This window comes from Mastomys coucha, unplaced genomic scaffold (assembly GCF_008632895.1).
Source record: "Mastomys coucha isolate ucsf_1 unplaced genomic scaffold, UCSF_Mcou_1 pScaffold5, whole genome shotgun sequence".
Lineage (NCBI taxonomy): Eukaryota > Metazoa > Chordata > Mammalia > Rodentia > Muridae > Mastomys > Mastomys coucha.
Genome location: NW_022196911.1, coordinates 24,723,498 through 24,751,113, shown reverse-complemented (window position 1 = coordinate 24,751,113; position 27,616 = coordinate 24,723,498). Strand labels below are relative to the sequence as shown.

At 50.9% G+C, this 27,616-nt stretch overlaps 4 protein-coding genes across 17 annotated transcripts in view; 2 read left to right on the top strand and 2 right to left on the bottom strand.

The window, feature by feature from the left end:
• The window catches only part of Mapk8ip3 (mitogen-activated protein kinase 8 interacting protein 3), a 41,045-nt gene extending 18,810 nt beyond the window's left edge, over nt 1-22,235 (top strand). For 2 of the 9 annotated variants that reach the window (XM_031353970.1, XM_031353969.1), the window contains 28 exons: nt 804-855; nt 4,291-4,537; nt 5,320-5,422; nt 6,041-6,159; nt 9,906-9,917; nt 10,644-10,661; nt 11,690-11,747; nt 12,133-12,285; nt 12,888-12,969; nt 13,828-13,958; nt 14,146-14,202; nt 14,289-14,459; nt 15,276-15,402; nt 15,936-16,031; nt 16,161-16,319; nt 17,029-17,194; nt 17,757-17,939; nt 18,016-18,205; nt 18,320-18,439; nt 18,526-18,606; nt 18,689-18,756; nt 18,898-19,046; nt 19,406-19,577; nt 19,790-19,903; nt 20,026-20,064; nt 20,166-20,345; nt 20,446-20,595; nt 20,671-22,229. In XM_031353970.1, coding sequence (XP_031209830.1) covers nt 804-855; nt 4,291-4,537; nt 5,320-5,422; nt 6,041-6,159; nt 9,906-9,917; nt 10,644-10,661; nt 11,690-11,747; nt 12,133-12,285; nt 12,888-12,969; nt 13,828-13,958; nt 14,146-14,202; nt 14,289-14,459; nt 15,276-15,402; nt 15,936-16,031; nt 16,161-16,319; nt 17,029-17,194; nt 17,757-17,939; nt 18,016-18,205; nt 18,320-18,439; nt 18,526-18,606; nt 18,689-18,756; nt 18,898-19,046; nt 19,406-19,577; nt 19,790-19,903; nt 20,026-20,064; nt 20,166-20,345; nt 20,446-20,595; nt 20,671-20,792 — 3,319 coding nt within the window. In that variant the 3' untranslated portion in view covers nt 20,793-22,229. Of the gene's footprint in view, nt 1-803; nt 949-2,289; nt 2,405-4,290; nt 4,538-5,319; nt 5,423-6,040; nt 6,160-9,905; nt 9,918-10,643; nt 10,662-11,689; nt 11,748-12,132; nt 12,286-12,887; nt 12,970-13,827; nt 13,959-14,145; nt 14,203-14,288; nt 14,460-15,275; nt 15,403-15,935; nt 16,032-16,160; nt 16,320-17,028; nt 17,195-17,756; nt 17,940-18,015; nt 18,206-18,319; nt 18,440-18,525; nt 18,607-18,688; nt 18,757-18,897; nt 19,047-19,405; nt 19,578-19,789; nt 19,904-20,025; nt 20,065-20,165; nt 20,346-20,445; nt 20,596-20,670 lie in introns of those variants that run through there. The other 7 variants (XM_031353966.1, XM_031353967.1, XM_031353964.1 and 4 more) reach the window with 7 other exon arrangements.
• A 2-nt stretch (nt 22,236-22,237) lies between these two features.
• Nucleotides 22,238-23,377, bottom strand: Nme3 (NME/NM23 nucleoside diphosphate kinase 3). Of its 2 annotated transcripts, none has more exons than XM_031353990.1 (5): nt 23,207-23,377; nt 22,989-23,119; nt 22,796-22,897; nt 22,609-22,721; nt 22,238-22,533 (listed from the first exon to the last, which is right to left on the bottom strand). In XM_031353990.1, the coding sequence occupies exons 1-5, from the start codon at nt 23,250-23,252 to the stop codon at nt 22,416-22,418; spliced, it is 510 nt and encodes a 169-aa protein (XP_031209850.1). In that variant the 5' UTR covers nt 23,253-23,377; the 3' UTR covers nt 22,238-22,415. The 2 variants fall into 2 exon arrangements, with proteins under 2 accessions (XP_031209850.1, XP_031209849.1); XM_031353989.1 differs by having other exon boundaries at nt 22,242-22,533; nt 22,609-22,730.
• Nucleotides 23,378-23,482: 105 nt separating this feature from the next.
• Mrps34 (mitochondrial ribosomal protein S34) lies at nt 23,483-24,633 on the bottom strand. The gene is made up of 3 exons (XM_031353988.1): nt 24,250-24,633; nt 24,066-24,108; nt 23,483-23,982 (listed from the first exon to the last, which is right to left on the bottom strand). Exons 1-3 carry the CDS (start codon nt 24,568-24,570, stop codon nt 23,690-23,692), a joined length of 657 nt encoding a protein of 218 aa, XP_031209848.1. The 5' UTR covers nt 24,571-24,633; the 3' UTR covers nt 23,483-23,689.
• Eme2 (essential meiotic structure-specific endonuclease subunit 2) lies at nt 24,543-27,611 on the top strand. 5 transcript variants are annotated; one of them, XM_031353979.1, is made up of 8 exons: nt 24,543-24,917; nt 25,031-25,167; nt 25,514-25,606; nt 26,038-26,129; nt 26,285-26,378; nt 26,531-26,646; nt 26,749-26,938; nt 27,011-27,611. In XM_031353979.1, the coding sequence occupies exons 1-8, from the start codon at nt 24,569-24,571 to the stop codon at nt 27,179-27,181; spliced, it is 1,242 nt and encodes a 413-aa protein (XP_031209839.1). In that variant the 5' UTR covers nt 24,543-24,568; the 3' UTR covers nt 27,182-27,611. The 5 variants fall into 5 exon arrangements, with proteins under 5 accessions (XP_031209839.1, XP_031209840.1, XP_031209837.1 ...); XM_031353980.1 differs by having other exon boundaries at nt 24,543-24,797; nt 26,531-26,938; XM_031353977.1 differs by having other exon boundaries at nt 24,543-24,833; nt 26,531-26,938.
• Nucleotides 27,612-27,616: the final 5 nt, after the last annotated feature.

The window sequence follows — 27,616 nt, the reverse complement described above, 5'->3', positions numbered from 1 at the left end:
AAAAAAAAAAAAAAAAAAAGAAAAAAAGAAAAAAAGAAAAAAAAAACAAGGTGGAGAGTCTCACATTCAAACCCAAGAGGTCCCAGAGAACTGGTTAGTGAATGAAGAGTAAAGAGCCTTTTTAAGGCTGGAGAGATGGCTCAGCTGTTAAGAGTACTTACTGCTTTTCCAGAGGACTTGGGTTCTGCTCTGAGCACATGGAAGAGGCAGCTCACAGCTGCCTATGCCTCTAGAATCTGACACTCCTTCTGGACTCAGTTGGCACCTATAGTCATGTACACACACACACATACATTCAGAATTTTAAAACAATAAATATTGAAAAATCTCTTGTTGTTGGCATTGCTTTAGGATTACCAGCTCTGACATTGTTTCTGTTTAAAATTAGACAAAATAGGCAGGCTGGAGAGATGGCTGATGAGTTAAGAGTACTGGCTACTCTTCAGAGGACCTGGGTTTGATTCCCACATGGTAGCTCACAACCATCTGTTACTCTAGTATCAGGGAATCTAGTGCCTTCTGAGCTCTGTTGTACCAAGCATGCACGTACACAGAGATGTCCAGGTAGGCAAAACCAACCATGTATATAAAGTTAAATTAAAATGTTAAATTAGAGCATGACAGAAGGAGAAAATACATAAATCCTAGTTAAGGAGCATTTCCACCTATTCCTTGAATGTATAGAAATGATGCTTAGTGTCTGGGTACAGGATGCTACTTTAAGCATAGGCAGTATCTCTGTGTCAAGAAATGGACTTTGACTCTCTCATAGCACCATCTAATCATCCTCTCTTCTACTGCAGCAGGAAGGAGCGTCCCACCTCTCTGAATGTCTTCCCCCTGGCTGATGGCATGGTACGTGCACAGATGGGGGGCAAGCTCGTGCCTGCGGGGGACCACTGGCACCTGAGTGACCTCGGCCAGCTACAGTCCAGCTCCAGCTACCAGGTTTTGTAGCCGTGTGTGTAGTGAGGGTCCCCAAACTACTTGGTATCCCATATCCACTCAGGGGACTCCAGTCTTTGCTATTTTCCCTGAGTTAGTCTACCATGCCCTGACATGAGACAGGGACAAGAAACAGAGCTGGGGTGTCAGGATGCATGAGCTTCCTGCTCTGTTTGACCTCACACTAGCACCCTGTGAGTTTAGGATAGCCCCCTTAGTTTCTCAGGCCACTCTGCAGCCAAGGAAGTTGTCTATTAAGGCTGAACAACTAGAACATATCCCCCAAATAAATGTCTATCTCTGACTAGATGCCAGCCAGAATATATTCAGTATCTAGAGTCTGAGGCTTCTGCTTGGCAGAGGCATAGATAATTCAATGGCTCTTGCCTTGGGCTGCTCAGCTGAGAAGAGAGATACCACCACCCACAGATACCCCAAAAATAGATCCCTAAAAAGCTCATGTCATTCATTCAGGACTCCAGGTCACTTTTTGTACAGGGGCGGAGGTGGGGTCATTGTACTTAGACTACCTAGAAGGCAGATGCAGCAGTGTCAGGTAAGGGAGACTGCCTTCCTGGGGTGGAGGAGATGCCCTTTGGTAAAAAGTTCCTCACAGAGGAAATTGGGGGGACATGCTCTTGAGCCTCTGGACTTGATGGATGTGGGGTCCAGGACTTCTGAAATTTCCTGCTGTTGCTCTTGGCCTACTGTCCTTCCTGTGTCCAGCTTGCCTACAGGGGCTATTGTGTGCTGCAGGCTGTGTCAGAAAGTGACCCACTGCTTCTACTCTTGTTTTAGGCAGTGAGTGTATCTGCAAGACAGAGGTGCTGATGCCCTGTCTCACTGTCCTACCAGTGTATGTGCCCTAAGAAGAAGGCACCAAGATCCATAAGAACTCTCCTATTCCTAGCCATCTAGATATGGCCTTGCCTTTATGCCAGCTTTTCATGCTTGCTCACTCAGCTTCTCTCACACCAAACCTGTTAGAAGGCTTCCCTTTAAGCATTTGCCGAAGCTACAAGAACTTCAGAATGCCATGGGAACCTATACCTGACCCACCCTGGCTCTAGGCACCTACTCAGGCCCATGCTTTACCAGCTTTTCTTCTTACCATGTCTTTTCTGTCTCTACTGTGTTGTCTGAAATCATTTTTCTCTCTTAAACCATGATGTTTTGTGTTTTAGTTTGTTGTATGTTTTATTTGATTTTTCTTATTTTTAAAAAGTAATTACACATTAAGTTCTTTTTATTTCATGTTCCATATTTGAAGGTTTTTCTAATTTCTTAATTTTTGTTTGTTTTTTGTTTTGTTTTTTGTTTTTATATACTGTAGTGTTTTAACCAAACAGTTGTGACTACTCATGGTGAGGAATGACCGCTAAGAGTGTGGGTTCTTTGCAATACATTTGGAGGTCACTGCTCCCCGTTGATGTTTAGGAGGTTGAGAGGTTTGCCCTAGGTAAGTGGTGGCCAGGGGGGTCTATCCCCTGGGTAAGTGTGGCCCTGTAGGATAACAGAGCTGGGGCACTGGGGGAGGCACAGCCAGAAGGCAGAATGCCCCATTATAGGCAGCAGAACATGAACACTACGGAAAGGTGTGGAAATGAGTGGGACTCATACCCCTGGCTTCTTCCTGGCCTGCTTGGAATTTCTTTTTTGCCCTTTACTGGGTGGCAGCAGCAGATGTCTACATCTGGAAGGCACCTGAATGACTCTGAAGAGAGGCAAACACAAGTCTTTTGAGAGCTACATCTCAAAGGCTCCATGTGAACCATGCTCGCCTCTTTTGACCATGCTCAACAAGGATATGAAGAAAAAAAATTTTCTCTTTTGTACTGGGCAGAAGATGGATCCAGATACAGAGCTACAATTTTGTTACAGAGCCGTTTCCAAGATAGTTGGACTGCATGCTGGTGTAAGGATTCTTGCCTCTGCATTGCTGGCTAGGACTGAATTGTGTTTGGCTATGGGCCATGGTGGCCACTGTAGGATATAGAGCAGCATCCTTGAGCTTCACTCACTTGATGGCAGGAACACCATCGTTCTGACAAGAGAGCTGTCCTTTGCCAAGCAACCCCTGCACAATTGTTTATTTAGAGATAAGGCAGCTTGGTAGATAAAGCCAGAACCTTGTCCTTTGAAGACATGACTATATCCAGTACTGAAAGACTCATGCTAGGTCCTGGCATTGATCCAGTGAGTTGAGCAAAGGCATCCATAGAACCAGTTCTGACCTCTGAGACCCTGAGTTCCTATCTCTGCATTTACCCAGCTCTGTACAGAGCCATGTACTTTTTTTTTTCCTCACTACACCCTGGTGAACATCTTCACCAACAGAACACTTTTCTGAAGACATGCTCTCTCTCTGGAAGACAAAACTCTAGAACCCAGGACAGTGCATATATGAGATGCTTAGTCATTTTCCTTGGCCTTCACAGCAGAGAATCAGAAGCATCTGAAGGGTAACTGTTACCTGGGATAACCAGGGCACCTCCTCATAGTCACGTGTCATTTACATTTGTCAATTAATGTTTGGGGACAGTTTTTATTGCGAGTGTCTAATAGTTTTATCCGGAAAGAGCACAAGAATAAAATGTGTGATTTTTGTTTTATACCCTTCAGTTGAGTGCCTTTTTTCCCCTCACAAGATTTATAAGGTTAGCAAGCTGGCTTCCCTAAGAGCCTGAGTTTCCTCCAGAACAGTTCCCGTGTTATTAAAGCAGAATTTGTGTTCATGACTAACCTTTGGTTCTATTGATGTGTGAAAGAAGCTTTCATGATCTCCTTAGCAGGTCTCAGCCATAGAATCAGAGGAACACTGCCCCTCTCTACCACTGTCCTCAGCCAGGGCAGAGCATTTGTGTCCTAGAAATGGTAAGAGGGAGTAGTAGTAAAGTAGCTTAGTGTACAGCACACCTGGCCACCCAGCGCCAGGTAGCAGGTACTTCCTTATCCCTGGGTAAAGCCCTTTGCCCCGTGCTAGTCTGCCATTGGTTTCTGACTAGCCCACAACTGCATAGGTCACCCACTGTGTCTTCCACCATGTCCTCTGTGTAGCATCATATCACTCATTATTATACTGGACTGTCTTATGGCAGGTGTAAGCTGAAAACTCCATTCAGTGAGGTGGTGGCTGCTTCTGGGAAGTCGGGCAGCTATGGGTGAGCTTCATTGTTCAGGAGTAACTAGGCCAAAAGGAGACTCCCTGCCTCTACAGTTGGTCACAGTGTTGTTTGTTTGTAACCATGTAGCAGAGAAACAGAGCCATGGGGCCTCAGCAGCCTCTCTAACCATGGCACCATGGCCTACTGTGATGTTCTTCCTTCTTTCTTTGTTTGGCTCTAGTGTCCAAATGATGAGATGTCTGAGTCAGGCCAGTCCTCAGCAGCTGCAACACCCAGTACCACAGGTACCAAGTCCAACACACCCACATCCTCCGTGCCCTCAGCAGCGGTCACGCCACTCAACGAGAGCCTACAGCCCCTGGGGGACTATGGCAGTGTCACAAAGAACAACAAGCGGGCCCGAGAGAAGCGCAATAGCCGTAACATGGAGGTCCAGGTCACCCAAGAGATGCGGAATGTCAGTATTGGTATGTTGTCTGTCCAGAGCCCTGCCAACCCTCCCGTCCCTGGGGAGAGGACACGGACCTGCTGCTCACTATCACCTCTTCCTCATTGAGCTTTAGCTTGAGCAGATAGAATAGCTAAGGCTTCTAAGCACGAACCACAGGTAGGCAGTTTAAATAGCTGTCTTGAAGGTAGGAAGATGAGGACCAAGGTGCAGGAAGTCTCTCCTGAGCTCTTTCTTGCTGGGCTTATAGAGGGCCAACTCCCTGTGTTCTCACAGTATGTCTGTGTGTAATCTTGTAAGGACCCCTGTTGAGTGAGGTGAGCCACATAGCCTCATTTTACTTGATCACTTCCTTAAAGACCAGACTCCAAGCTGGTCACAGTGGTATACATCTGTAATTTCCAGCTCTTAGTAGGTAGAGGCAGGAGGATTAGGAGTTCAAGACTAGCCTAGGGTGTATGAGACTACACCCGAGGAAGGGGAAAGCTGGGGGGATGAATGAAAGACCCAGTTACCAAAGGAAAAAACCCAGTTTTGAAACTTACACAGGGCGGGCAGGCATGGAGTGGGCTCTTCCCTCAGTGGTGCATACTTTTGTTACAGTCCCTCCTCCCTAGACTCCCATAGTACAGGAGTCTCCATCCACCTGGCCAGTACCGGGGCGGGGGGCAACCCTTTTTTGACAGTCATATCTAGTGGAAGATAGTGTGGATTCTGTAGATGTGAGCCTGGGAAGCCTTTGTGAATAGGGCAAGTTTTCAGGCTGTCCACTGACACAAGGTTTCCTGTGTTCTGTACTAGGCATGGGCAGCAGTGATGAGTGGTCCGATGTTCAGGACATTATTGACTCCACCCCAGAGCTGGATGTGTGTCCAGAAACCCGTCTGGACCGTACAGGAAGCAGGTGCTCATTCAGCCAGGCTCTGGATGAGGGGCTCAGTGTGCTTGGAGGTCATGGGGTATCATTGTCATATCCCAGTTATGTCTGTACCCACATTGCAGGGTTGTCACTGAACAGGTATATCAGTCAGCTTCCTATCCCTGTGAAAAAATACTTGAAATCATCCATTTAAAAATAAGAAAGATTAGCCAGACTGTGGTGACTCAAGCCTTTAATCACAGCACTCAGGAGGCAGAGGCAGATGGTGTCTGTGAGTTCAAGACTACACAGAGAAACCCTGTCTCATAAAGCCTAGATAAATAAATATAAACAAGCAATAATGATAAAGGGGGGGTCGATTTCAACTCACAACTCTAGAAGCTTCAAGGCTTTAGCCTTTGGCCTGTGGTATATCATGAGGGAAGCATATGGTTACTTCATGGAGTCCCAGAATTTAGAAAGGGCTCAGATCCTAGTACCTCTAAATATCTACCGTCTGCAGCCTCAAGGTAGTACCATATGCTTTTAGTGTTGGGGGTTTGGAAGATACTTCAGTTGCAGACCTCAACACAAGCCTGGAGGGCTGCTGTCATGTCACAGCAGTGCTGTTCCTCACTGCTCTTTATGTATGTATCCCAACAGCCCAACCCAGGGAATTGTCAACAAAGCTTTTGGAATCAACACTGACTCCTTGTATCATGAACTATCTACGGCGGGGTCTGAGGTCATCGGGGATGTGGACGAGGGAGCTGATCTCCTAGGTAAACACAGCCCATGACTCTTTGACACTTGGACTCTGTTGGTCTTTTTATTGAGTTAGTTATGATGAAGGAAAGGTTTTATATTCCTTTGGACTGAGGACTTTTATTTCATAATATTACTAAAGTAAATTCTTTCTTTTTTGAACTTTTCCTAAAGTCTCCAGTTTATGTTTTGTTTTTGTTTTTTTTTTTTTAATTTATTCACAGAGGTATACTGCTTGAGCACTTGGTATCCACTGAATGTCCCTTGTGGGCAGCTAAGTGCTAGGAGTAGGGCTCACACCATGCTCTGGATTATCAGCTGGTTCTAGAACACACCTATGGCAGCCATTCCTGGGTTTCTGCAGGGCCACACCTCTACTTGCTGGGAAAAGGGACAGGCTTCTCCCACAGGCCTAGATATTCAGTTATAAGCAGAACACTGTAGGACTCTACTACTACTTCTTATTGTTCCACAGGTCAAGTAGGGCAAGACCATCATCAAGTAAGTGAAGGGGGGGCAGGTTCAGATACATGGGAGCACAGGGAATGGTCTGTGAGGTGCCTTTAATGTCCAGGTTATGAGTTTATGTGTGACACCACCGCTGCACACAGCAAGTGATGGAGTGTGTTCTGAGGAAGCAAACATCAGAGTCATATTCTGGCACAAGAAAGATGAATCCCTCTCTGTGTGTTGCTTTGCTCTCATTTCTGTGGGACAGTGTCCACCCTGAGCTAAGGTTGCCATGAGACTCAGTCTTGGTGGCAGGTGTTCTAGAGCTCCCTTTGTTGTTGTTGTTGTTGTTTTGTTTTGTTTGTGGAAATAGGAAGTCAGATGGCCATAAGGAGCTCAGGCAGAACCCACTGCTGTACAGTCTGTGAATACAGTGACAAATGACTTATTATGGTGACCAAGCTCTGGAGGCATGAGCTGGGGTCTGTCTCCTCTACTTAGATAGATACCACCCAGGGGCCCTCCTGGCTTGTGGCCACAGCCATTCATGTGGTTTTAAAGATGATATGGAACATACAGGAGGATACAGTGAGTAAGCATACCAGAGCAACCTGTGTAGATGTAGAGACATGAACGGCTCTCAGGCAGGAGAGAGAAAGATGCTGTATTCTCACAAGCACAGTCTAAGTGAGTAGGTGGTCATCAGCTACGATTATAGCAGCAAGCCCCCTTCCCAGGAGACTCGGCTTTCAGCTCCATGCATCTCAGCTATGAAGGAAGTAAAAGATACCTGCCCTGACATACACTGTATGTATCACACATAAGACACCAGCAATAGCAGCATACACTATTTTAAGACGCGCAATTACAAAAAAAGAGAGGGAAGTGGTGGAAGAGACTGGGAGGAGAGGAGGATGGTTTATTAGTCAGGGTTCTTTAGAGTCACAGAAGTTATGATAGTCTCGATGTAGTAAGGAATTTATTGCAGACTTACAGTCTGTAGTCCAGCTCCCAACAATCCACTCCCAACAATGGTTGGCAGCAGCTATGAATGGAAGTCCGAGGATCCAGCAGTTGCTCAGTCCCACAAGGCAAGCAACTGAAAAAAAAAAGAGCGAGCTTTCCTTCTTCCTTATATAGGTCTCCAGCAAAAGGTGTGGCCCAGGTTAAAGGTGTTACCACACCCTTAACCCCAGCTGACCCCGATTGAACTCGTAGATCTTTCTATCTCAATCCTCTGGGATTCGTAGCCACTACACCTCAAGATCTCCATGCCAAGATTCAGGTCAGAAACTTGTTATCTCTCAGCCTCCAGATTAGGGCCAGGTGAGCCCTCCAATTCTGGATTGCAGTTCATTTCAGATACAATCAAGTTGACAACCAGGAATAGCCACTACAGGTGGGGAAGGGCAACTACGGTGGGATGTAAAAGAACTAGAAAAGTGAATAAATAAGTTGCCAGTTATTGCACCCATGAAAGGTTTCAGAAATGATGAGGAAAACACATATTACAGAATGGATGTTTTAGGAGTAGAAGTATCATGCCTACCTCTGCCTGCACTGTCTTCTGGGAACATCAGAGCACGCACCAGTGGTAAGGCGATATGTTCCCCATGTTCAAGTAAGGAAGCTGATCCTCAAAGAAGTCAAGCAATTCCCTTGCTTGGGAGATACAAATTGTGACATGCAGACCCAACCTGCGTGGTGCTCAGATTCATTCCTTCATAGTAGACTACTCCATGTAGTAACCAGTTGTAGATGTCTAGAGACAGATCTCCTTGAGAAGTAGACACACTTGTGTATGAGGATGATGAGTCAGAGCTGTTTGCACAAAAATGAGCTTCGGTTCATATTGTAATAAGATGGTTGCCTGATCTTATAAAATAGAAATTCTAGGTTGATCCAATATTTAAACAAAATTACAAGGGGAATGGAGCTGAGGAAGAATATTAAAGAATAATAATTAGCTGGGTCTCTGCATGATCAAAACCATCAAAGAAAGTGTCCGTATGTGTGACGGTGATAATTACTGAGTATGTGTGTGCTCTCAGTATGTGTGTGTTCAGTAGTAGAACATATGCTTAGCAGAAGTCAGTTTGATCTCCAACACTCAGAACCAAAGAAAAAGACAAGAAAGTATGTGTGTGGGTGTTCTGTACCACTGAAGCAAATCAAATACAATAGAAAACCAGCAAAGGATAAATAGAAAACCACAGATGATACATCAACCACATAAAAACTACTCAGCTTCATGGTTCATGAAAAGTGAGTGTGAAATGAGTCATTAAGCTGATGTACCTGCTCCCTATGTAGAGCTCTGCAAGGGTCTCAGGTGATATGTACCTAGTGCCTGCATGCTCACATAGAATAATGGCTGCCTTTCATACAACAGGAGTAGATGGTGATGAGCAGTTATGAACAGCACCCGAGGTGCTTAGAGTCCAGGTTACCAAACTAGCTGCCTGGGAGGGCAGATAGTATAGTGTGCTATCTAGAGAGGTGTGAGCAAAGAGTAATGCCTCTGAGCTGGGACTCTGCTTACTTTCTATGACAAACATTATTTTCTTATTTAAATCAAAAGGGTTTTCATGCTGCTTTTCTTCCCTAGGAAGTATACAGGCAGAACAGAGTTCTTTCCTCTAACTATTGGAGACACAGTGTTCCCTCACTTTAGTCCCATTTCCCCTAGTAGTCTGTACTGAAGAGGCCTACACCCAGTGAGGTCTGTGCGCAGCCCTCCATGTCCCCAGCCCCCACTACTGTTTGATTTATTTTCTCTTCATAGTAGAATCCTTACTCCCTTCTTATCGTCTTTGTGTCCCTCACCCAAGGTTATGTCCTCCTTCCCTGGACTCCTATAAGTGCTCGGCTGAACAGGAGACCCCTAAACCCATCTCCAGGCACACATCTTTGTATGCACTGCCGTCATGGCTAGTTCACTCTGGAGGAGTGAACTTGGTATTGTTTACTCACCGACACACACACACCCTTCTCTTTATAGGAATTGTTGAGGTCTGTTGGGTGCTAGCCTACCACTGGGTACTACAGATGTCTGGCAGAGCTGAACTAAAACTGGGTACTCTAGGTCCCTTGAAGAGGAATGAAGGGATTCTCCCTTTAGGATTTCTTTATCCATGGGATGTGATGTATTCTGGACCTGCTAAAGTGTTTTGGTTTTTGTGTCCATCAGCATAGGAATGGTTTTGAATCATTGTTGCTTTTTTTAAAAAATAATAATTTATTTGTTGGTTCCAGTCACTGATTGATTTTTGTTGCTTCCTTTCTTGTCTCTGCTTCACTGGACGCTGCCCAGGGGAGTTCTCAGGTATGTATCTCCCCTGTTTGTCTCCATGTGGTCCCCTCTTTCTACTGTGGAGAGCAACTGAAGCAGGGGTGGGACTTTCCCCTGCTGCTGACCATCACCAAGGGCCGTGCACTCTGACCACTGACTTCTGTCTGGCTGCTCCAGGCCACTTAACCCCTTCAGCCATGCGCTTTGCTCCCAAGCTGCTACTGCCAAAAATGCCCAGATGGGATTGCTCCACTGACCACTGACACAGACTCTTAATATATGACCCTCATCTTCAAGCCTAAAAAGGCCACTGGGGGCCACTTCTGAAGGATCTACAAGAGCCACAAGGAACATAAGACAACATACCCTAGAAGATAAAGGTGCCATGAGGCCCCTGCCAGTTGTAGTCCACCTGGGTAGCTAGCCTGAACTGCTGTGCACAGGAGGCCCTGAGGCCCATCTGCCCCTATAATTATGGCCCTTTAGTGTGTTCATTGGCAGCCAAGCCCCTGGGCACAGCTTCTCGTTGTGTGGTTTCCTCTGACTGTCTGCTCTGTTGCCCACAGATAAAATTTCACAAGAATCCCTGGCTTCACCCCACCTCCTGCCCTCTGTCCCCTCTGCTGCCAACTCTAACCCAACCAGAAGTGGCCCCCAATACCCCCCTACTTTGCTGTCTACATAGGCTTAACACGCTTCTTTTCTCTCCCTCCTCCTGCCCTGTTGCCCGTCTCCTGTGGGACTGGGATGCTCCCGTAGTGCGCGATGATTTTTTTGGTAAGGCCAAGGCCCTGCTTAAGTGTCTGTTTTTCCTCTTTCTGGCCTCCTCTCTCTATCCAACATCTTCTCATGCTTCATGAGCCCTTTGCTTTGTGGGCCAGTGGCAGTGAGTGGGGCTTCAGGGTTTCCAGGTACCTCAGGCCTGGGGTGAGGTGCCATCTTTCCATTCTGTTTCAGCTGGGGTGGGAGGTGGCCTTTCCTCCAAGCTGCTGGTCACCATGGATAAACCACTGCCAGTCTCTGAGAGGATCCAAAGGCCCAGGACAGACCACGTACCTGGTGTTCCCTCTTAGCTTACCAGGGAAAAGCAGGTCCTTGTTTGAAGCAAAGGAGGTCAAAGTGGGCATCAGGATGAACTGAGACTAGCACTTCACTGTGCCTCTGCTGTTTCAGGCAAAAATATAGATGAAGGCTAACCTGAGGTTTAAATTATGTACTTTGAAGATTATAAGAGAGACCTTGTCTTTTGGTGGAAGGGCTGTGTCAGTTCTCCATGAAAAGCTCCTGTCCTCACATCCATTCCCTCTACATATTTCCTGACCCCACTGCCAAGGCCAGGTTCTCTAGACCTATATGTAACCTCATGGTGGACTGCAACTGCAATAACTCATCCTTGGGGCAAATGTTTTCTCTGTGCCATCTCTATCCTTTGTCACAGTGCCAGCACTTGTTTACCAATGGGTGGCATTGAAAGGCCTTGGTTCATTGTGAGTAAACTATGGAGCAGGAGTGGGGACATTGTTGAGGGCAGGGAGTGAAGTGGTTTCACAAAGCCTATTCCAGGGCCTGCTATAAGGTTTATTCTAGGCCTCTGAATGTGAACCCAGGGAAAACCAGGGCTTCCTGTTGGCTCTAGATGAGGCCAGGGACCTCTCCTGGTCTGGCTGAAATACCCTGCAGGTGGGAGTATCAGACCCTCAGCCCTTCCCATCTTAAGGCACAAGGCTACTCTGTGGCAGAGGTAGATTCAATAGAACACAGTCCATTTAGGGGCTCAAGGGAAACTTCCCTACCTTTCATTTCAGGAATGGGCAAAGAAGTGGGGAACCTGCTGCTGGAGAACTCACAGCTTCTAGAGACAAAGTAAGTGTCCTCGGTACCAGCGGGGCCCAACTCATGCTTGGATGGCCCCTGAAACATGACTATTACTATCACTTGTAGTAGGAGCCCATAGGACTCCTGAGTGGTTCCTCCAAAAAGCTACTGTAAGTAACCTTCAGCCAGGATGAGTACTCCATTCGATACCCAAGTCAAACAGATGTTCCCATTCTAAGCCAGGATATGCCTGCAAGGGTGTGTCTCAGGCCTGTATTCTTCATATTCAAAAGACAGACAAATTGTACAAAAGTACAATTTGAAGCTAGCTACATAGCAAAGCTCTGTCTCAAAATAAAACAAATAGAAGTCCTTGTCAAAAAAGAATACACATTGACTGTCATTAACCCCTCATCTTTTCTTCCCTTGAAAGAAATGCTTTGAATGTGGTGAAGAATGACCTCATTGCTAAGGTTGACCAACTGTCAGGAGAACAGGAGGTGCTAAAGGGTGAACTGGAAGCAGCCAAACAAGCCAAAGTCAAGCTAGAGAACCGAATCAAAGAGCTTGAAGAAGAACTGAAAAGGTAAGAACACCGAGACTTGGGCTTTGCACTGGGTGTCCAAGCTGCCACCTCACCTCTCTGTCTTTAATACTACTTCTAACATCTAAGAGCTCCCTGTTTGCCCTAGTAGCTTTGTGTATTCACTGTTCAAGGTCCAGCCACTAGGTAGGTCCGTTGTCTGACCACCCCCTTGTCTCCTCCCAAGTCCTCTGTCCTCGCCAGGTACAGGGTCCTGCTTTCTATCACCTTCTGAGAATGGTGCTGCCATGCTCAGCTCCAGCTCTCACCCCATTCTTCATTCAGGATTGCAGGGCTGATCAGGGACCTCTGACTACTTGAGCACCCCATACCTCTGCTTCTCAGCCTTCTGATAAGCCAAGATCAAAGCCACAAGGTCTTGGAAATGATGCATCCTGGTTCTCGACCCTCTGACATGGGAGGGGCAGTGTAGGGAAGGCCTGTGGAAACCACCTGCTTTGGACTTGCCTACCCACCAGAATAACTTGATTTACTCCCTCTTAGGCTTGGATCACCCTCATTTTGGTTAGAGCAGCCAAATGTCTGGGCTGTGAAGCACATTTGACAGGGCTCTTACCCTGCCTGCTCTTTCCCTCATCCTATAGAGTCAAGTCAGAGGCAGTAACCGCCCGCCGTGAGCCCAGAGAAGAGGTGGAGGATGTAAGCAGCTATCTCTGTACAGAATTGGTATATCCACTATTAACCTGTGGGCATGGGTGGGCTGGCATGGCGGGGCTTCCTAGATTTGCTTATTCTTCTGGGCCCTCCTCACCCCTCACTTGTGACCTCTAAAGCCAGTGCATGTTCTCCCATTCCATTGAGTGACTTAATGGCATCAGACCACTCCTTTGGCAGATCGCCACCCCCACCCCCTAAACTGAGGTGGGGTCACATTTGTTCCCTTACTTACTGATGCTTTCTGCAGTCCAGCAGGTTTTGTGTTACCAAAGAGGCTGCAGAAGCAGCACCAGATGTTGCTGGTATGCATCTGCAGCCTGGGCAGTGCCACCAAACCCTGAGCCTGCACTTCATATCACTTCCCAAAATCAAGTCCAGGCAGCACAGTTTGTCACTCTGTACCAGAATACCTTTAGGACCACAGACTGGGTCCCTTCTAACAGAGCAGTTACTCATCTGCTCAGTCAGGGACATAGTTAGAGATTTCATCTCAGGATAGTCTAGCAAATGTGAGAATGTGGATTGTGCCCACTTGAGTATGAAAGAGTGGCTAGACCAGGCCTCCGCCTTCTTTACCATACATTGGCAGAAGCAGATTCCAGGTAGGTGAGGCCATGTGCAGGGAGGACCTGCTCCCTGTGCACTTTTTCTCAACTCCCTTAAGTTCATTCTGTTCAAGCTCAGGGTACAGCTTTGGAGAGAAGAGTGGCAAACCCCATATTGGCTACCCTGACACTCTAACCTCCATTCCATCATCATTTGTCCCAACTGTATCCCCACCTAGGTGGTAGACATCTCAGAAGGAAGCCATATATGCTTGACTGTCCTCCATTTCTCATTGGAGGACCACATTTTCCCCCTCTGCAGGACAAAATCCCCATGGCCCAGCGCCGACGCTTCACAAGGGTGGAAATGGCCCGAGTGCTCATGGAACGTAACCAGTACAAGGAACGCCTCATGGAGCTGCAGGAGGCCGTGAGGTGGACCGAAATGATCAGGTATGCCCCTCTGCATTTCCCTTGACAGTTCCTGAACTAGTTCATGGCTCTGGTTGGTTCTATTTTTCCTGAGATGGGGTTGTAGAATTGGCTGCCCTGCACCACACTTCCTTTCCCCAGAGAGTTGGAATAGTTTGGAGGGCTCCAGGGTCACTCGGTTCAGCTCCTCCTTTACTCTTCCCTACAGAGCATCAAGGGAACACCCATCTGTCCAGGAGAAGAAGAAGTCTACTATCTGGCAGTTGTGAGTATGGTGCTCTGTGGAAGGAGAGGCTTTCATCAGCCTACTACTGTTCCACACTTGGCTCACTTGTCTGTGTTTCCATGCAGCTTTAGCCGCCTCTTCAGCTCCTCATCCAGCCCGCCTCCAGCCAAACGGTCCTACCCATCTGTGAACATTCACTACAAATCACCCACTGCAGCTGGCTTTAGCCAGCGTCGCAGCCATGCTATGTGCCAGATCTCAGCCGGCAGCCGACCCCTGGAGTTCTTCCCTGATGAGTAGGTATCCCTAGCCCCCTGCTCCTCCAGCCTACTAAGGGGAGGGGGCCAAGTGTCCTAAGTCTGTCCACTCCATACTTGAAGTTGGAGAGCAGACTTTTAATATACTGTACTGTGGGACAGAAGTTACCAAGGGCAGGAAAGATGATACCTTCTCTCTAGGCCCACTACCCCAGCAAAAACTAGCCCCTGAGTTCTGTCTGAATGCCTTTTGGAAGGGACTACAGTTCCAAGAAACCATTCTCTTAGACTTTGAAGACTGTGCTGGGTCCCACAATACTCTTACCTCCTCTGTATGACCTGCGGGTCTGAGCACTGCCCCAACACTTAGTTAAGCTTCTTGCTACTATTCTTGTGAGTAACTACTGGTAATCTCACCTAGGTTACACAGTTGCTGCCCAGCAACAGGGCAGGCCCCAGAACAGCTGGAAATGACCTCTTTTGTTTTTTGTTTTTGTTTTTTGAGACAGGGTTTCTCTGTGTAGCCCTGGCTGTCCTGGAACTCACTCTGTAGACCTGGCTGGCCTCGAACTCAGAAATCTGCCTGCTTCTGCCTCCCAAGTGCTGGGATTAAAGGCGTGCACCACCACTGCCCTGCTGGAAATGACCTCTTAAGCACAGGATCATACCCCATAATTGGGAAAAGCCACCTTTAGTCAAATAGTACCCCTCCATCCCAGAAAAGGCAAGGGTAGAATCAGGCAGGCTCTGAGACATGGAACACTGTACCAGGAAGACTAGTGAGAGCCTGGGTGCCCCAGCCTCACACAGATGGCTCAAGATGAACAGATGTAACCTGTCATTCCTCTCACCCAGTGACTGCACCTCTTCTGCTCGGCGGGAGCAGAAGCGGGAACAATACCGCCAGGTTCGTGAACACGTGCGCAATGATGACGGGAGACTGCAGGCCTGTGGATGGAGCCTGCCTGCCAAGTACAAGCAGGTACTTGGGGCAGAGGGTGGTGTCTGGATATGGAGAGGGTGTTGTGAGAAGTGCGCAGTGGTAGTGCAGAGCCATCTCCTACCTAGTGTTGGCGGATCTGTAACTCTGAGGGTACTCTAGTTTGCTTTCTGTTTCTATAATAAAACACTGACCAGACCAGCTTGGGTAAAGAATGAGTTTATTTGACTTAACTTCCATCATCAAGGGAAACTGAAGCAGAAATCATGGAGGAACATTGCTTATTGGCTTGTTTTCTGTTGCATTATGCAACTTGCTTTCTTATACAATCCAGGATCACCTCCCACATACATGCCTACGGACCAATCTGATGGAGGCAGTTCCTCAGTTGAGGTTCCCTCTTCCCAGGTCGTTCTAACTTGTGTCATATTGGCAAAAACCAAACAGCACAGAGGGCCAGCAGAGCCAGACCCAGTGCACTGTGTACCAGAAGCCAATAGGCAACTGATTGAGATTTCTGAAGGTTCAGGTGTCTTCTTCGACCTCACACCACAGAACCTCCCACTCTGTTGCAGCTGAGCCCCAATGGAGGCCAGGAAGACACCCGCATGAAAAATGTGCCTGTCCCTGTGTACTGCCGCCCTCTGGTGGAGAAGGACCCCTCAACAAAGGTGAACACTGCTGACCCTTCTCAGAGGCCCCCAAAGGGAACCCTGGACAAAGGGTAGTCTCCATTACTGTAGCCCCTGGGAGGCACAGAGAAGCTGGTGCACCAAGACCTCACAGTCCTGTTCTTGCAGCTGTGGTGTGCTGCTGGTGTCAACTTGAGTGGGTGGAAGCCAAATGAAGAGGACTCTAGCAATGGACCCAAACCTGCACCAGGTCGAGACCCTCTGACCTGCGACCGGGAAGGAGAAGGTGAACCCAAAAGCACACACCCATCACCTGAGAAGAAGAAGGTCAGTATGTGGTTTTACCCTACATAAAGTCTCTAGATAGTTTCCTGCAGGTTCTGGCAGTAAGTGACCACACCTTGGTAACAGTGCATCCCTTTTCCTCTATCAGTCTGAGACAGGAAGCAGGTGCTGCAGCATCTAAGATACCACTGCTGCCTCTCTGTAGTCCAGGTTTCCTCCTGGCCTGTGGAGCAATGGGACTGTCTACTGCCCTTGGTAACAGAGGGCGTGGGAGAACCAGGCATACCTTTTATCATATAGTAAAGTAGGCATCAGGAGGACTGCTCATTGGAGAGGTCCAATGATTTGCAATGAATCCCAGAGCACAGTCACAGCTTGACTGACAGGCCATGAGAATTGCCTCTCCAAGTTCATAGTTTCCTCTTAGAAATGAACCATCAAGATATGGTTCTGCGGGCTGTAGGGGAGGATAACTATCCATTGATGCCATATTCAAAGCTAGATCTTGCCGGGCAGTGGTGGCGCACGCCTTTAATCCCAGCACTTGGGAGGCAGAGACGGGCGGATTTCTGAGTTCGAGGCCAGCCTGGTCTACAGATTGAGTTCCAGGACAGCCAAGGCTACACAGAGAAACCCTGTCTTAAAAAAAAAAAAAAAGCTAGATCTTAGGAAGTCCCAGAGATTCCCTGATTCATGTTGACACCAAGTTCAGGCACTAGCTTTGATTTCCCTCTGATATGCTCTGAAACAGGCAAAGGAGGCCCCTGAGGCGGATGCTACCTCCAGTCGGGTATGGATCCTCACCAGCACCCTGACCACCAGCAAGGTGGTGATCATTGATGCCAACCAGCCAGGCACAATTGTGGATCAGTTCACAGTCTGCAATGCCCACGTCCTGTGTATCTCCAGCATTCCTGGTGAGCTGGGGCTCCCACTGCCAGGTGCTGTCCAACAGCAGGCACTGCTGCCTGTGGACTGCCCTGCAAAGCTGGTGCTCGAGGCGGGTAGCCCTTCCTTTTCAGCCAGGTAGGACTGACATATAGAATAAGTAGAGTTTGGAGACCTGCTAGGAATGTGAGTCCGGGACAAAGCTCTCCGGGGTACAGGCAAAGGTCCTGGCTTCACCCCACGACAGCAGCCTCATGACCTTTTAGCCCAGCCCCAGGATAGTGCTAAGAGCCCTACATGTCTCTGCTTTAAAACCTATTTGCTCAGATAGCCTCTACTCCTTGAAACCTATTTGCTGGGATAGCCTCTATCCTTGGAGTCCTTCAGGATCTTGAGTATGATAGAGCAGAGCATTACTTCTTAGTGCTGACCTATAAACCTGACCCTAGGCCTGAGAATCCCAGGCATGGCTGTGTGTGACTAGGTGGCTGACAGCAGAGCCAGCCACGGAGGCAGTTCCTGTCTCCTACTGCCTTCACTGAGATGGAGCTTTGTGATGTTGGACTGATGGACTGGAAATTTTTCCCCCAGCGGCCAGTGACAGTGACTATCCCCCTGGGGAGATGCTCCTAGACAGTGATGTGAACCCTGAAGACTCGGGTGCTGATGGTGTGCTGGCTGGCATCACCCTAGTGGGGTGTGCCACCCGCTGCAATGTACCACATAGCAACTGTTCCTCCCGAGGAGACACCCCAGTACTGGACAAGGGACAGGGTGAGTCCTAGATCCTCTTCTCCCCATCCCCACATTCCTCTTCCTCCACTTGCCAGGCTTACTCCTCTTTCCACAGGGGATGTGGCAGCCACTGCCAATGGGAAAGTCAACCCATCCCAGTCCACAGAGGAAGCCACAGAAGCTACAGAGGTGCCAGACTCTGGTCCCAGCGAGTCAGAAGCAACGACAGTCCAGCCCGGGCCTCTCACAGAGCATGTCTTTACTGACCCGGCACCCACCCCATCTTCCAGCACCCAGCCTGCCAGGTAAGCTCTCCTAGGTTGGATCAGTTGAGTGGAGGGAAGGATGGCGAGGTGAACAGGGATCAGCATATGTTTCCGTGACCTACTCTGCAGCTACAGCTATCATTCTTCTTGCAGTGAGAATGGGTCAGAGTCCAATGGCAGCATTGCACAGCCTCAGGTGGAGCCCAGTGGGGAGCCCTCAGCAACGACTAGTAGTGCTGCACCCACCATGTGGCTGGGAGCCCAGAATGGCTGGTAGGTAAAGCCAAAGACACAAGACATGGGATGTACTGGGAGGGCTCACTGAACCATGTAAGCTCTGCCCATCTGCCTTCTTGCAGGCTCTACGTGCATTCAGCAGTAGCCAACTGGAAGAAATGTCTGCACTCCATCAAGCTAAAAGACTCTGTGCTGAGCCTGGTGTATGTGGCCCTCACTAAGGGGTGGGGTTAGGGACCCAAGGGCTCAGCAACCTCATCCTACCTCACTGACTTACCATTCCAGGCATGTCAAAGGCCGAGTGCTGGTAGCTCTTGCAAATGGGACTCTGGCTATCTTCCATCGTGGAGAGGGTAAGGCCCAGTGGCCCTTGCAGAGGCAGAACTAGGGGTTCTTGGGTCTGTCCTGAGCCTAGCAACAGGTCCTCCAGACCAACCCTGAGAGCAGAGACAGATCCTAGTCAGACCTGAACAGGTGTCCTGGTCTCTTTCCAGATGGCCAGTGGGACCTGAGCAACTACCACCTAATGGACCTGGGTCACCCACACCACTCCATCCGCTGCATGGCTGTTGTTAATGACCGAGTTTGGTGTGGCTACAAGAACAAGGTGCATGTCATCCAGCCCAAGACAATGCAGATTGAGGCAAGTGCTAGCCAATAACCTCCAGACTAGGGCAGGGCTTTTGCCAAATTAGAGATTGGGACAGGCTGTGTGTCATTGTTTTTTTGTTTGGTTTTTTTCGAGACAGGGTTTCTCTGTGTAGCTCTGGCTGTCCTGGAACTCACTTTGTAGACCAGGCTGGCCTCGAACTCAGAACTCAGAAATCTGCCTGCCTCTGCCTCCCAAGTGTCTGCACTCCATTAAAGGATTAAAGGCGTGTGCCACCAACCACCCGGCCAGGCTGTGTGTCATTAAGGTGGAACCTGCATCAACTCATAGCAAGCACAGGTCCCTTACTTTTCCATTACCCACCCCGTTGACTGGTTGCCCTTTCCTCACAGAAATCATTTGATGCCCACCCAAGGCGGGAAAGCCAGGTGCGACAGCTGGCCTGGATCGGTGATGGAGTATGGGTCTCTATTCGCTTGGATTCTACCCTTCGGCTCTACCATGCTCACACCCACCAGCACCTGCAGGATGTGGACATTGAGCCCTATGTTAGCAAGATGCTGGGTGAGTCAGGCATGGTGGCCCATGTCTATAATCTTAGCACTTGGGAGGTAGAAGCCGGAGGTTCATCTTTAGCTCCATAAAGGTTTTGAGTCAACCCTTGGCTATATGAGAGCTTACCTCAATATAAATTAAATAAAGATGTAATGTTAGGGATGTGCCAGGCAAAAGCACCCATGACTGACTGCACTGACCCCTCTTCCTGTCCCACCCAGGTACTGGCAAGCTGGGCTTCTCCTTCGTGCGTATCACAGCCCTACTCATCGCAGGCAACCGTCTGTGGGTGGGCACTGGAAATGGGGTTGTCATCTCCATCCCCTTGACTGAGAGTAAGTTCCCAACCCTAGAGGTTATCTCTCAAGAATGCAGCAGCTGTACTGGACTTCCAGAGTAGATGTGCTTGGGAGCCACCTGTCTGAGCAAGCTCACCCTCCCTTTCTCTCTTCCCCAGCTGTGGTCCTGCATCGAGGCCAGCTCTTAGGGCTCCGAGGTAAGTGCTGGGTACTTGCCCATTTGTGCCCCCAGTACTCACCATCTCCAGCTGCCTGCTGAAAATAAAGTGACACAATCCTCTTGTCCCTGTTTTCCCAGCCAACAAGACATCCCCAACGTCTGGGGAGGGGACCCGCCCAGGGGGCGTCATCCATGTGTATGGGGACGACAGCAGTGACAAGGCTGCCAGTAGTTTCATCCCCTACTGCTCCATGGCTCAGGCTCAGCTCTGCTTCCATGGGCACCGTGATGCTGTCAAATTCTTTGTCTCTGTGCCAGGTACACAGATGATCTTAACCCATTTTGCCCACTGTGCTACAGTACATAGCTGTGACCTTTTCAGGATGCCACAGTCCTGAGATTCCTCTGCCCATGACAGGAAACGTGCTGGCCACTCTCAATGGCAGTGTCCTCGATAGCCCATCAGAGGGCCCTGGGCCTGCTGCACCCACTGCAGATGCTGAGGGCCACAAGTTGAAGAATGCACTGGTGCTGAGTGGTGGTGAAGGTTACATCGACTTCCGCATCGGTAAGTAGGCACAGACTAGAGGTAGACCCTGGTATGGGCTTGTGGGAGTCCTACTCATGGCTGCCAATTCTCCAGGAGACGGAGAGGATGATGAAACTGAGGAAGGTGCCGGGGATGGGAACCAGACAAAGCCCTCATTGTCCAAGGCTGAGCGCAGCCACATCATCGTGTGGCAAGTGTCCTACACCCCTGAGTGAGACCCTGTCCTGCCTGATGCCAACTGTACATAGGACCCTATCTGCCTGCCCCCCCCGCCTGTTCCCTGGGGCAGCCAGGTTCGTCCATCCCCTTTTAACCTCTCAACTTGCAGCTTTTACCTGAGGTCCAGCCCCCAGCTGTTAGAGAGGGGTGAAGCAGGGTTTGGGGAGTGAGGCAAGAACAGATGTCTTTCCCATCAGGGAGGAGAGAGCCTCTGAGACACTCTCCAGCAGCCCCTGGCCTTGGCCCAACATGAAGTCCCAGAGGGCCCTCAGGGCAAGGCAGGACCAAAACAGCTATGGGCAGCCCCTACAGGTGGCCCTGGCTCCACTCCATCCTCATCATCCTGGCAGGAGCAAGAGCCTCATACTGCCAGAGTCTTCCCCAAGTCTACTTGCTTTGCATGCAGCCCTGAGGAAGGGATTCCTGATTTCTAACCCTATGCTCTCTCTGAGGGACCCAGGCATAGCGTCCTCTGCCCAGAAGCAAGATTAGGACTGCCCTGTTTCCTGGGCCCCAGCCAGCCTTCTCTGGGCTTTCCCCATCTCCAAACTTATATTCCCTTGGCCCCCAGCCTAGGTCTTACCTGGGAACCTGGCATGAAAACTCAGGGCCAGCCTCCCTAGGGCAGCTGCTTCAAAAGATGACAAATACCCATTAACCCAGGAGAGCCCAAGATTGTCCAGCCCCTCACAGACCAGTTTCCCCTAGGCTCTTCCTGGGCACAAGATTCATCTTGGAGGAGCAAGTGCCCTGCCCCTCCCAGAAGCCCCAAGGGTAGAATTTCTCAGGCTGCCAGGGCAGGCACAGGCCTCAGGAAGGATGGCCCTGGTCTCCCCAGAGTCAGTCCTAGGATGCAGGCTTAGCCTCAGGTTAATAGAGGATGGTGTGCTCCAAGGGCCTGCCTCCTGCACAGGGCTCCAAGGAGCCCAGCTCCCGGACACATACTAAGTGCCTAGGGTTGCCGGCTGAGGCCTGCTTCCTTGGAGAGCAGCTGACAAGAGGCTTCCAGGCAGAAGCCAGAAGAGCTGAGGACAAGCCAGGACGGGCACAATTCTAAGCAAGTGTGTGGGAGCAGGTGCTGCCCTGGCCTTACTCTTCAGGGGCACTGATAAGAGCCAGTTGGCCTCTACTGCACTCTTCCCACCAGAGAAGCACAGATCCAGGGGCACCGCCCCTGAGCCTGTCTGGCCACAACAAGTTGCAGCAGTGTGCAGCTGCAGGCTTCTCCCCACTACCCTGCCACCTCTCCACTGTGATGTATGTCCCTTGTCTGTTCCCACAGGAGTGTGAAGTGACTGGGGTTAGCTGGGTGGGTGCAACTGGAGGGAAGGGGCCAGTGCAACTCTCCTCAGGCCTTTGGCCTTGCAAGTGAACTCACATATCTGCTCTGTATGTAATAAATGTCTTAACATTACTTTTGTCTTGAAACTGCACCAGCACACAAGGGTTTTCTGCAGTTTATTATGAAAGGAAACAGGGTGGGATGTGGGAGTAGTTGTCCCTGGATAGACTAGGTTGGGTGGACCTGCACCCACCCAGCACTGTCACTGCTGCTGAGCTCTATGAAGATCACAGAAGACCAAGAACCTCCAGACTGATAATGCTGGCTTCAGTAACATCTACTCATAAAGCCAGTGTCCAGCGCTGTCCTCCCAGCATAGAAGCTCATCCTCACGGAACCAAAGAGCGATCTCTCTGTGAGCACTTTCCACCGAATCACTGCCATGAATCACATTCCTGTGCAGGAATGGCAAGTGAGCAGGGGTAGGAGAAGGATGAGGGGTGGCCAGGGAGGATGATAACAAGACTTACTTGCCAACCTCCACGCAGAAATCCCCACGGATCGTACCGGGCATGGCGTCCCCTGGGTCAGTGGCCCCTATGAGGGCCCGTGAAGCACGCACGACATCCAGCCCTTGCCACACCTGCAGGGGCTACTGTCAGCAAGATAAGAGCTCCCAAGGCCTTGCCCTCCCCTTGCAGGTCATCGTAAACTTACCATGGCCACCACTGGGCCAGAGCTCATGTATTTAACTAGTCGGCTGTAGAAGGGTCTCTCGCGCAGCTCGACATAATGCTCCCGCAGTAGCTCTTCGGAGGCCTAGGGGGAGGAATATCGACCTATACCAGGGCCCCAACCCCAGACCGTCCATTCCCTCCCAGGACCCACCTGCTCCTTTGTGTGCCCACACCTGCACTAGCTTCAGTGCCACCAGCTTGAAGCCCTTCCTCTCAAAGCGACGCACGATCTCGCCCACCAGCCGCCGCTGCACGCCGTCAGGCTTCACTGCCAAGAACGTGCGCTCGTTCACGCCGCTGTAGGCTGCAGGAGTACCGGCTTCAGGCATGGCCCACCGAGCGGCCCCTGCCTGCCCCGCCCCGCCGCGCCCCACCCCGCGTGGGCGCTCACCTGAGGGGAAGAGGTTGGCGAAGATGGTCAGCACCAGACAGATCATGGCGGCGGATGGGGCGGGCCAAGCGGCAAGGGGGCGGGGCCTCCCTTAAAGGACCTCTCGGCGCAGGCTCTCTTGGGGCTCTGCAATCCTAGCGCGTTTGAGCCCAAAGCGCGGTCACAGCGCCCAAGACCTAGACCGGCCTGAGTGTACCTGAGCACCAGGTGCCCTGCTCCATACTACCATCTTCCCTCCCTTGTCCCGCGGTCCACACGTAATGAAACCATAACACAGGCCGTTTCGTGCGTTTATTTCCAGACGGAAGAATCGGCGAGGGGCCGCCTGAAAATGATAACCAGCAGCCTGTCATCTGCCCCATTATTCACTGGCAGATGTGTCAGGACTGTAGGGTATAACTAGCCACCAAAGTGGAGATCTAGCACAGTCAAAGACACTTGTCCATCAAATGACTCACAGGACCTCTCTGCCAGTCCTTGCAGTTAGACTGGGGTGCCCTTGGCCTTCCCTTTCGTCTCCTGTTTTGCAGGGTAGTCCCAGGGGCGCATTCGAGTCCTCTCCAGGTTCAGGAGCGGTTCCTGGACACTGGTATCCCCGTTTTTCTGTCGTTCAGCGAGGATCATGGCCCGCAGCAAAGGTGGGTAGGGGACAGAGTTCAATCTGTCCTCTGGTTTCGCAGTGAACGCGGTGAAGGCCTCCTCCTCGTGCTTGGGTACCAAGCGCCAATCGTGGTACATGACTTGCTCGATTTCCCGAGCCTTATCCTCACTCTTCCCTGAAATAAAGAAGACAAGCTGACTGCCTGCTGGCTGGATGATACGAGAACCATCACCGGCTCCAATCAGCACCCAGCCTTACCTTTGAAAGTCAGGATGCCCCAGGCCCTCCCGTGGTCCAAGTTCTGCAGAACAAGAGGGAGGATTGTCAACATACAGCCTCTGCCACTAAGTTACGTGGGTAAGGGAGACATACGTGCCCAGGTGGTCCAGGGTGGGCAAGAAAAAGTGTAAAGGAGAAGAAGCAGTACAGGGAGCGAGCGCACCTGCGCCGTGTAGTCGGGCCTCACACACGTGAGGCGCCAGTAGCATGGCTCGTCGTGCTGCCATAGCCAGGACTTGCGGGTAACCAGACGGCCCAGACCGAACAAGGGGAGGCGGGCAAGCAGCTGTAGGAGGCGGCTCTCGCGACGCACGTCGGCCCAGGCGCGCATCGGAAGCCGGCGACCGGAGTGCGGCCGGGTCAGCGTCTCGTAGTCTAGGGCGTAGAGCTGCGAGTCTCGCGGCTGGTTGCGCTGCTCGCGCAGGGCGCGCACGCGGCGGGCCAGCTCAGCGATCAACCGGGGTCGTACTTTTTTCCGCGCCATGCCTGTGTCCTTACTCCACAGGAAACCTGCGTTTCAAGAGCTCTCCCGTTCCGGAAGCGGCCGGTGTCCAGAACAAAAGCATCCGGGTACATCCGGAAGCTTTAGGAACGAAGGGCTTATGGCGGAGGTACGTCCCGGGAGAGCCACGGGCTCGCGTCGCTGTCGGAGTCTGCGCCTCGGCCATCGGCGACCTCAGACCTGGGAGATTTCCGACTCAGACGCTGAAGGTGCCCCTGCTAGGGAGGTCGGCACGCAAGCCCAGGGTACAGTAAGAGAGCGCAGAGCTGCGGCCAAGGCTTTACGGGCAGATCAGGTTCTGGGGCGACTGGTGGTGTGCGTGGACCCAGGTGAGGGCACGGGGGTTGGGAATCTGGGGTCAGCCACCCGACAGGGTAGCGTTGTCACCCCTAGTAAGCACTGGAGATGGTGGGATAACTGCATTGTTGCCTGCTGGGCCCAGCTGTCCTGGAAGATGCAGGCTCCGACATCCTGATGGAGGCGCTGGGCACTCTAGGCTGTGAATGCCGCATCGAGCCGCAACACCAGGCCCGCAGCCTGCAGTGGAACGTTGTGAAGCCCGACCCAGCACCCAACAATGTGAGTGTCTCCCTATGATCAGCCAGGGGCCAGTCCTAATCCGTGTTTCACCTTTCCTCTGGCTAGGGAGGTAGCTGCATTCATCTTTCTCGCTTCGCACAGGAGTAACCTAAAAACTGGAGGATGCCTAATTTCTTAACACAAGAAACCTGAACTCAGCTGCTGCCAGAGAACCTTCTGTTGGCATGAGGATGGGGGTTGAGCTAGTTTTGTATTCTGGGACCTCTAGGGAACAGTCCTAAGCTATCCTGAACGTCACTGTGTACGGAGCTGGAGGGTTATTGACAGTGTCTGGTGACTGACTGGCCAGCACGGAGGAGCCCTAGCAGGGTGATATCCCCTACAGGTGCCTCTGGAGGCGAAGGCTGAAAATGAGCAGGAACAGTTGCTGCTGCTGGAACCCCAGGAATTTCTTGAGGGTGCTGTGCAGCTGACCCAGGTATTGGGGAAAAGCCCTATCTTATTTTGGTAGGTCTTGTTCCCCGATCTGGGATGGGCTGGGGCTTCTGTTGAGGATCATGAAGGTGTTGAGGGTAAGATGAGGAGACCTGCTGAGTGCACTAGACATAAGAGCATAAGCCTTTGGAGACTTGAGATAGTGACCTGACTGCAAGCTGGCGGACAGTGGAGGGTAGCAGAGAGAATTCTAGCTGATAGTGTCCATATGATGTGGGCATTGGCTGTAGGATCTGTCCACAAAAGCTAATAATCCCTCCCTAGACTCAAAGGAAACAATGCCTAACTTGATATTTGCCTAGAGCACAGTTCTCCTAAAAAGCTTTGCAGGTGTTGACGCCCAAGGGCCAACATTTGTCAAACACCTGCTGGGTAACATTCCTCTGGCACAACAGTGACTATTCTTGCTTTCAGATCACAGACCAACCTTGCTCCATCCCCTGGCTTTCTCCCAAGAGTCTCACCCGCTCCCATCTGGCTATCATTGGACTGGACACATACCTGTGGTACCACTTAACAGCCTCAGTAGGCCTGGCTTGGGTGGGATTCCAGAAAAGTGACTTGACTCTAGTGGCTCTGTCACAGCTGATCCCACTTTGCCTGGGTCGGCTCTGCAGAGGTAGGAGACTCGGGAGCCCGAAAGATCGTCCCCTCTGCTCAGGTCTCACCAGCCCAGCTCTCAGAAGACATGGCAACTAAAGAAGTCTAAGGAAGCTCATGCCAGAGTAACCATCAGCTGGGCCGAGGTGGAGGAGGTGAGGGCTGTGTGGAGCTGTCAGATGCCTGGCCTTTGTGTCTGTGCACTCAGCTGCAGTCTGGCCTGTCAGAACTGCCCTTAGTTCCTATGATCGCTGGATTGGCATTCCCCAGAGTTCATGTGGTCCATGCCCACTCTCACACTCCCCAGGCCCTGGTGCTGCTGCAGCTCCATGCAAACCTGGATGTGCTGCTGGTGGCCTCGTGGCAGGAGCTGAGTCAGCACGTGTGCGCTTTCACCAGGGCCCTCTCACAGCTCCCCTCTAAGTATGTACCTCTGGGGGGGGGGGGGGGGGTGGAGACAGGCCAGGGTTGGAGGGCCGCACAGATGGGGTTCTCAAAGCTTCTGTCTGGGTGTCCTCATTCCAGGCAGCTCCGGGACTCCCAGGCCTTTTCTTTCTGCACAGCAGGGCACTGGGCCTCAGGTCAGCAAGTGACCAGAGATGGCTCTGGGCTCAGAGGTGTGTGGTGGCAACAAATCAGACAGTTCAACCGGGTCAGCACAGCTGTGGCTGACGCTGTTGTTACTGCCTTCCCCTCACCCCGCCTTTTGCAACAGGTGAGTCCCCTACATCCATCCTCCCAGGCCCAGGACTTAGGGTCCACCTACTCACACCTGTGCCCACTCTAGGCTCTTCTGGACTGCAGCACTGAGCAGGAACGCCTGAGCCTTCTAGCTGACCTCCCTGTGAAGGCCCACAGGGGCAAGCAGCCTCGAAGAGTGGGGCCTGACCTCTCCCGCAGGATCTGCATCTTCTTGACCACCACCAACCCTGACCTCCTGCTGGACCTGAGCTCGTGACCTGGGCCATCCTTGGGTCTCCTCCTGCCCATCAGCACAACAGGACAGGTCTGCCAGGGTCTAATTACCCTGAGAGGCAGGCAAGGGGGTTTGGTCCCGCCCATCCCTTTTTCAGACTGTGGTAGACTCTGTTGCCTGCTGGTCAAATGGAAGCACTATGGGAGGTAGGGGAGAGGGTAAGCGGAGCTGAGGTGAACAGAAGAGTGGAGGAGAGTGGATGGAAGAGCCCTAGGGTGACGGGGGTCTCAACTTGCCTTTGGCCTGGCCACTTGCTGCAGGAAGCTTAGTAGCAGGTCTGAGGGCCTAGTTGTACTGTTACAGGCCCATGCTATCTGGAAGCTTAGGGCACACCCACAGGGAAAGGTACTCGGAGATCCAAACCAGGCTCTCTCAAAGCTGCCTGACAGAGACAGATAAACAATAGACACAGGCAGC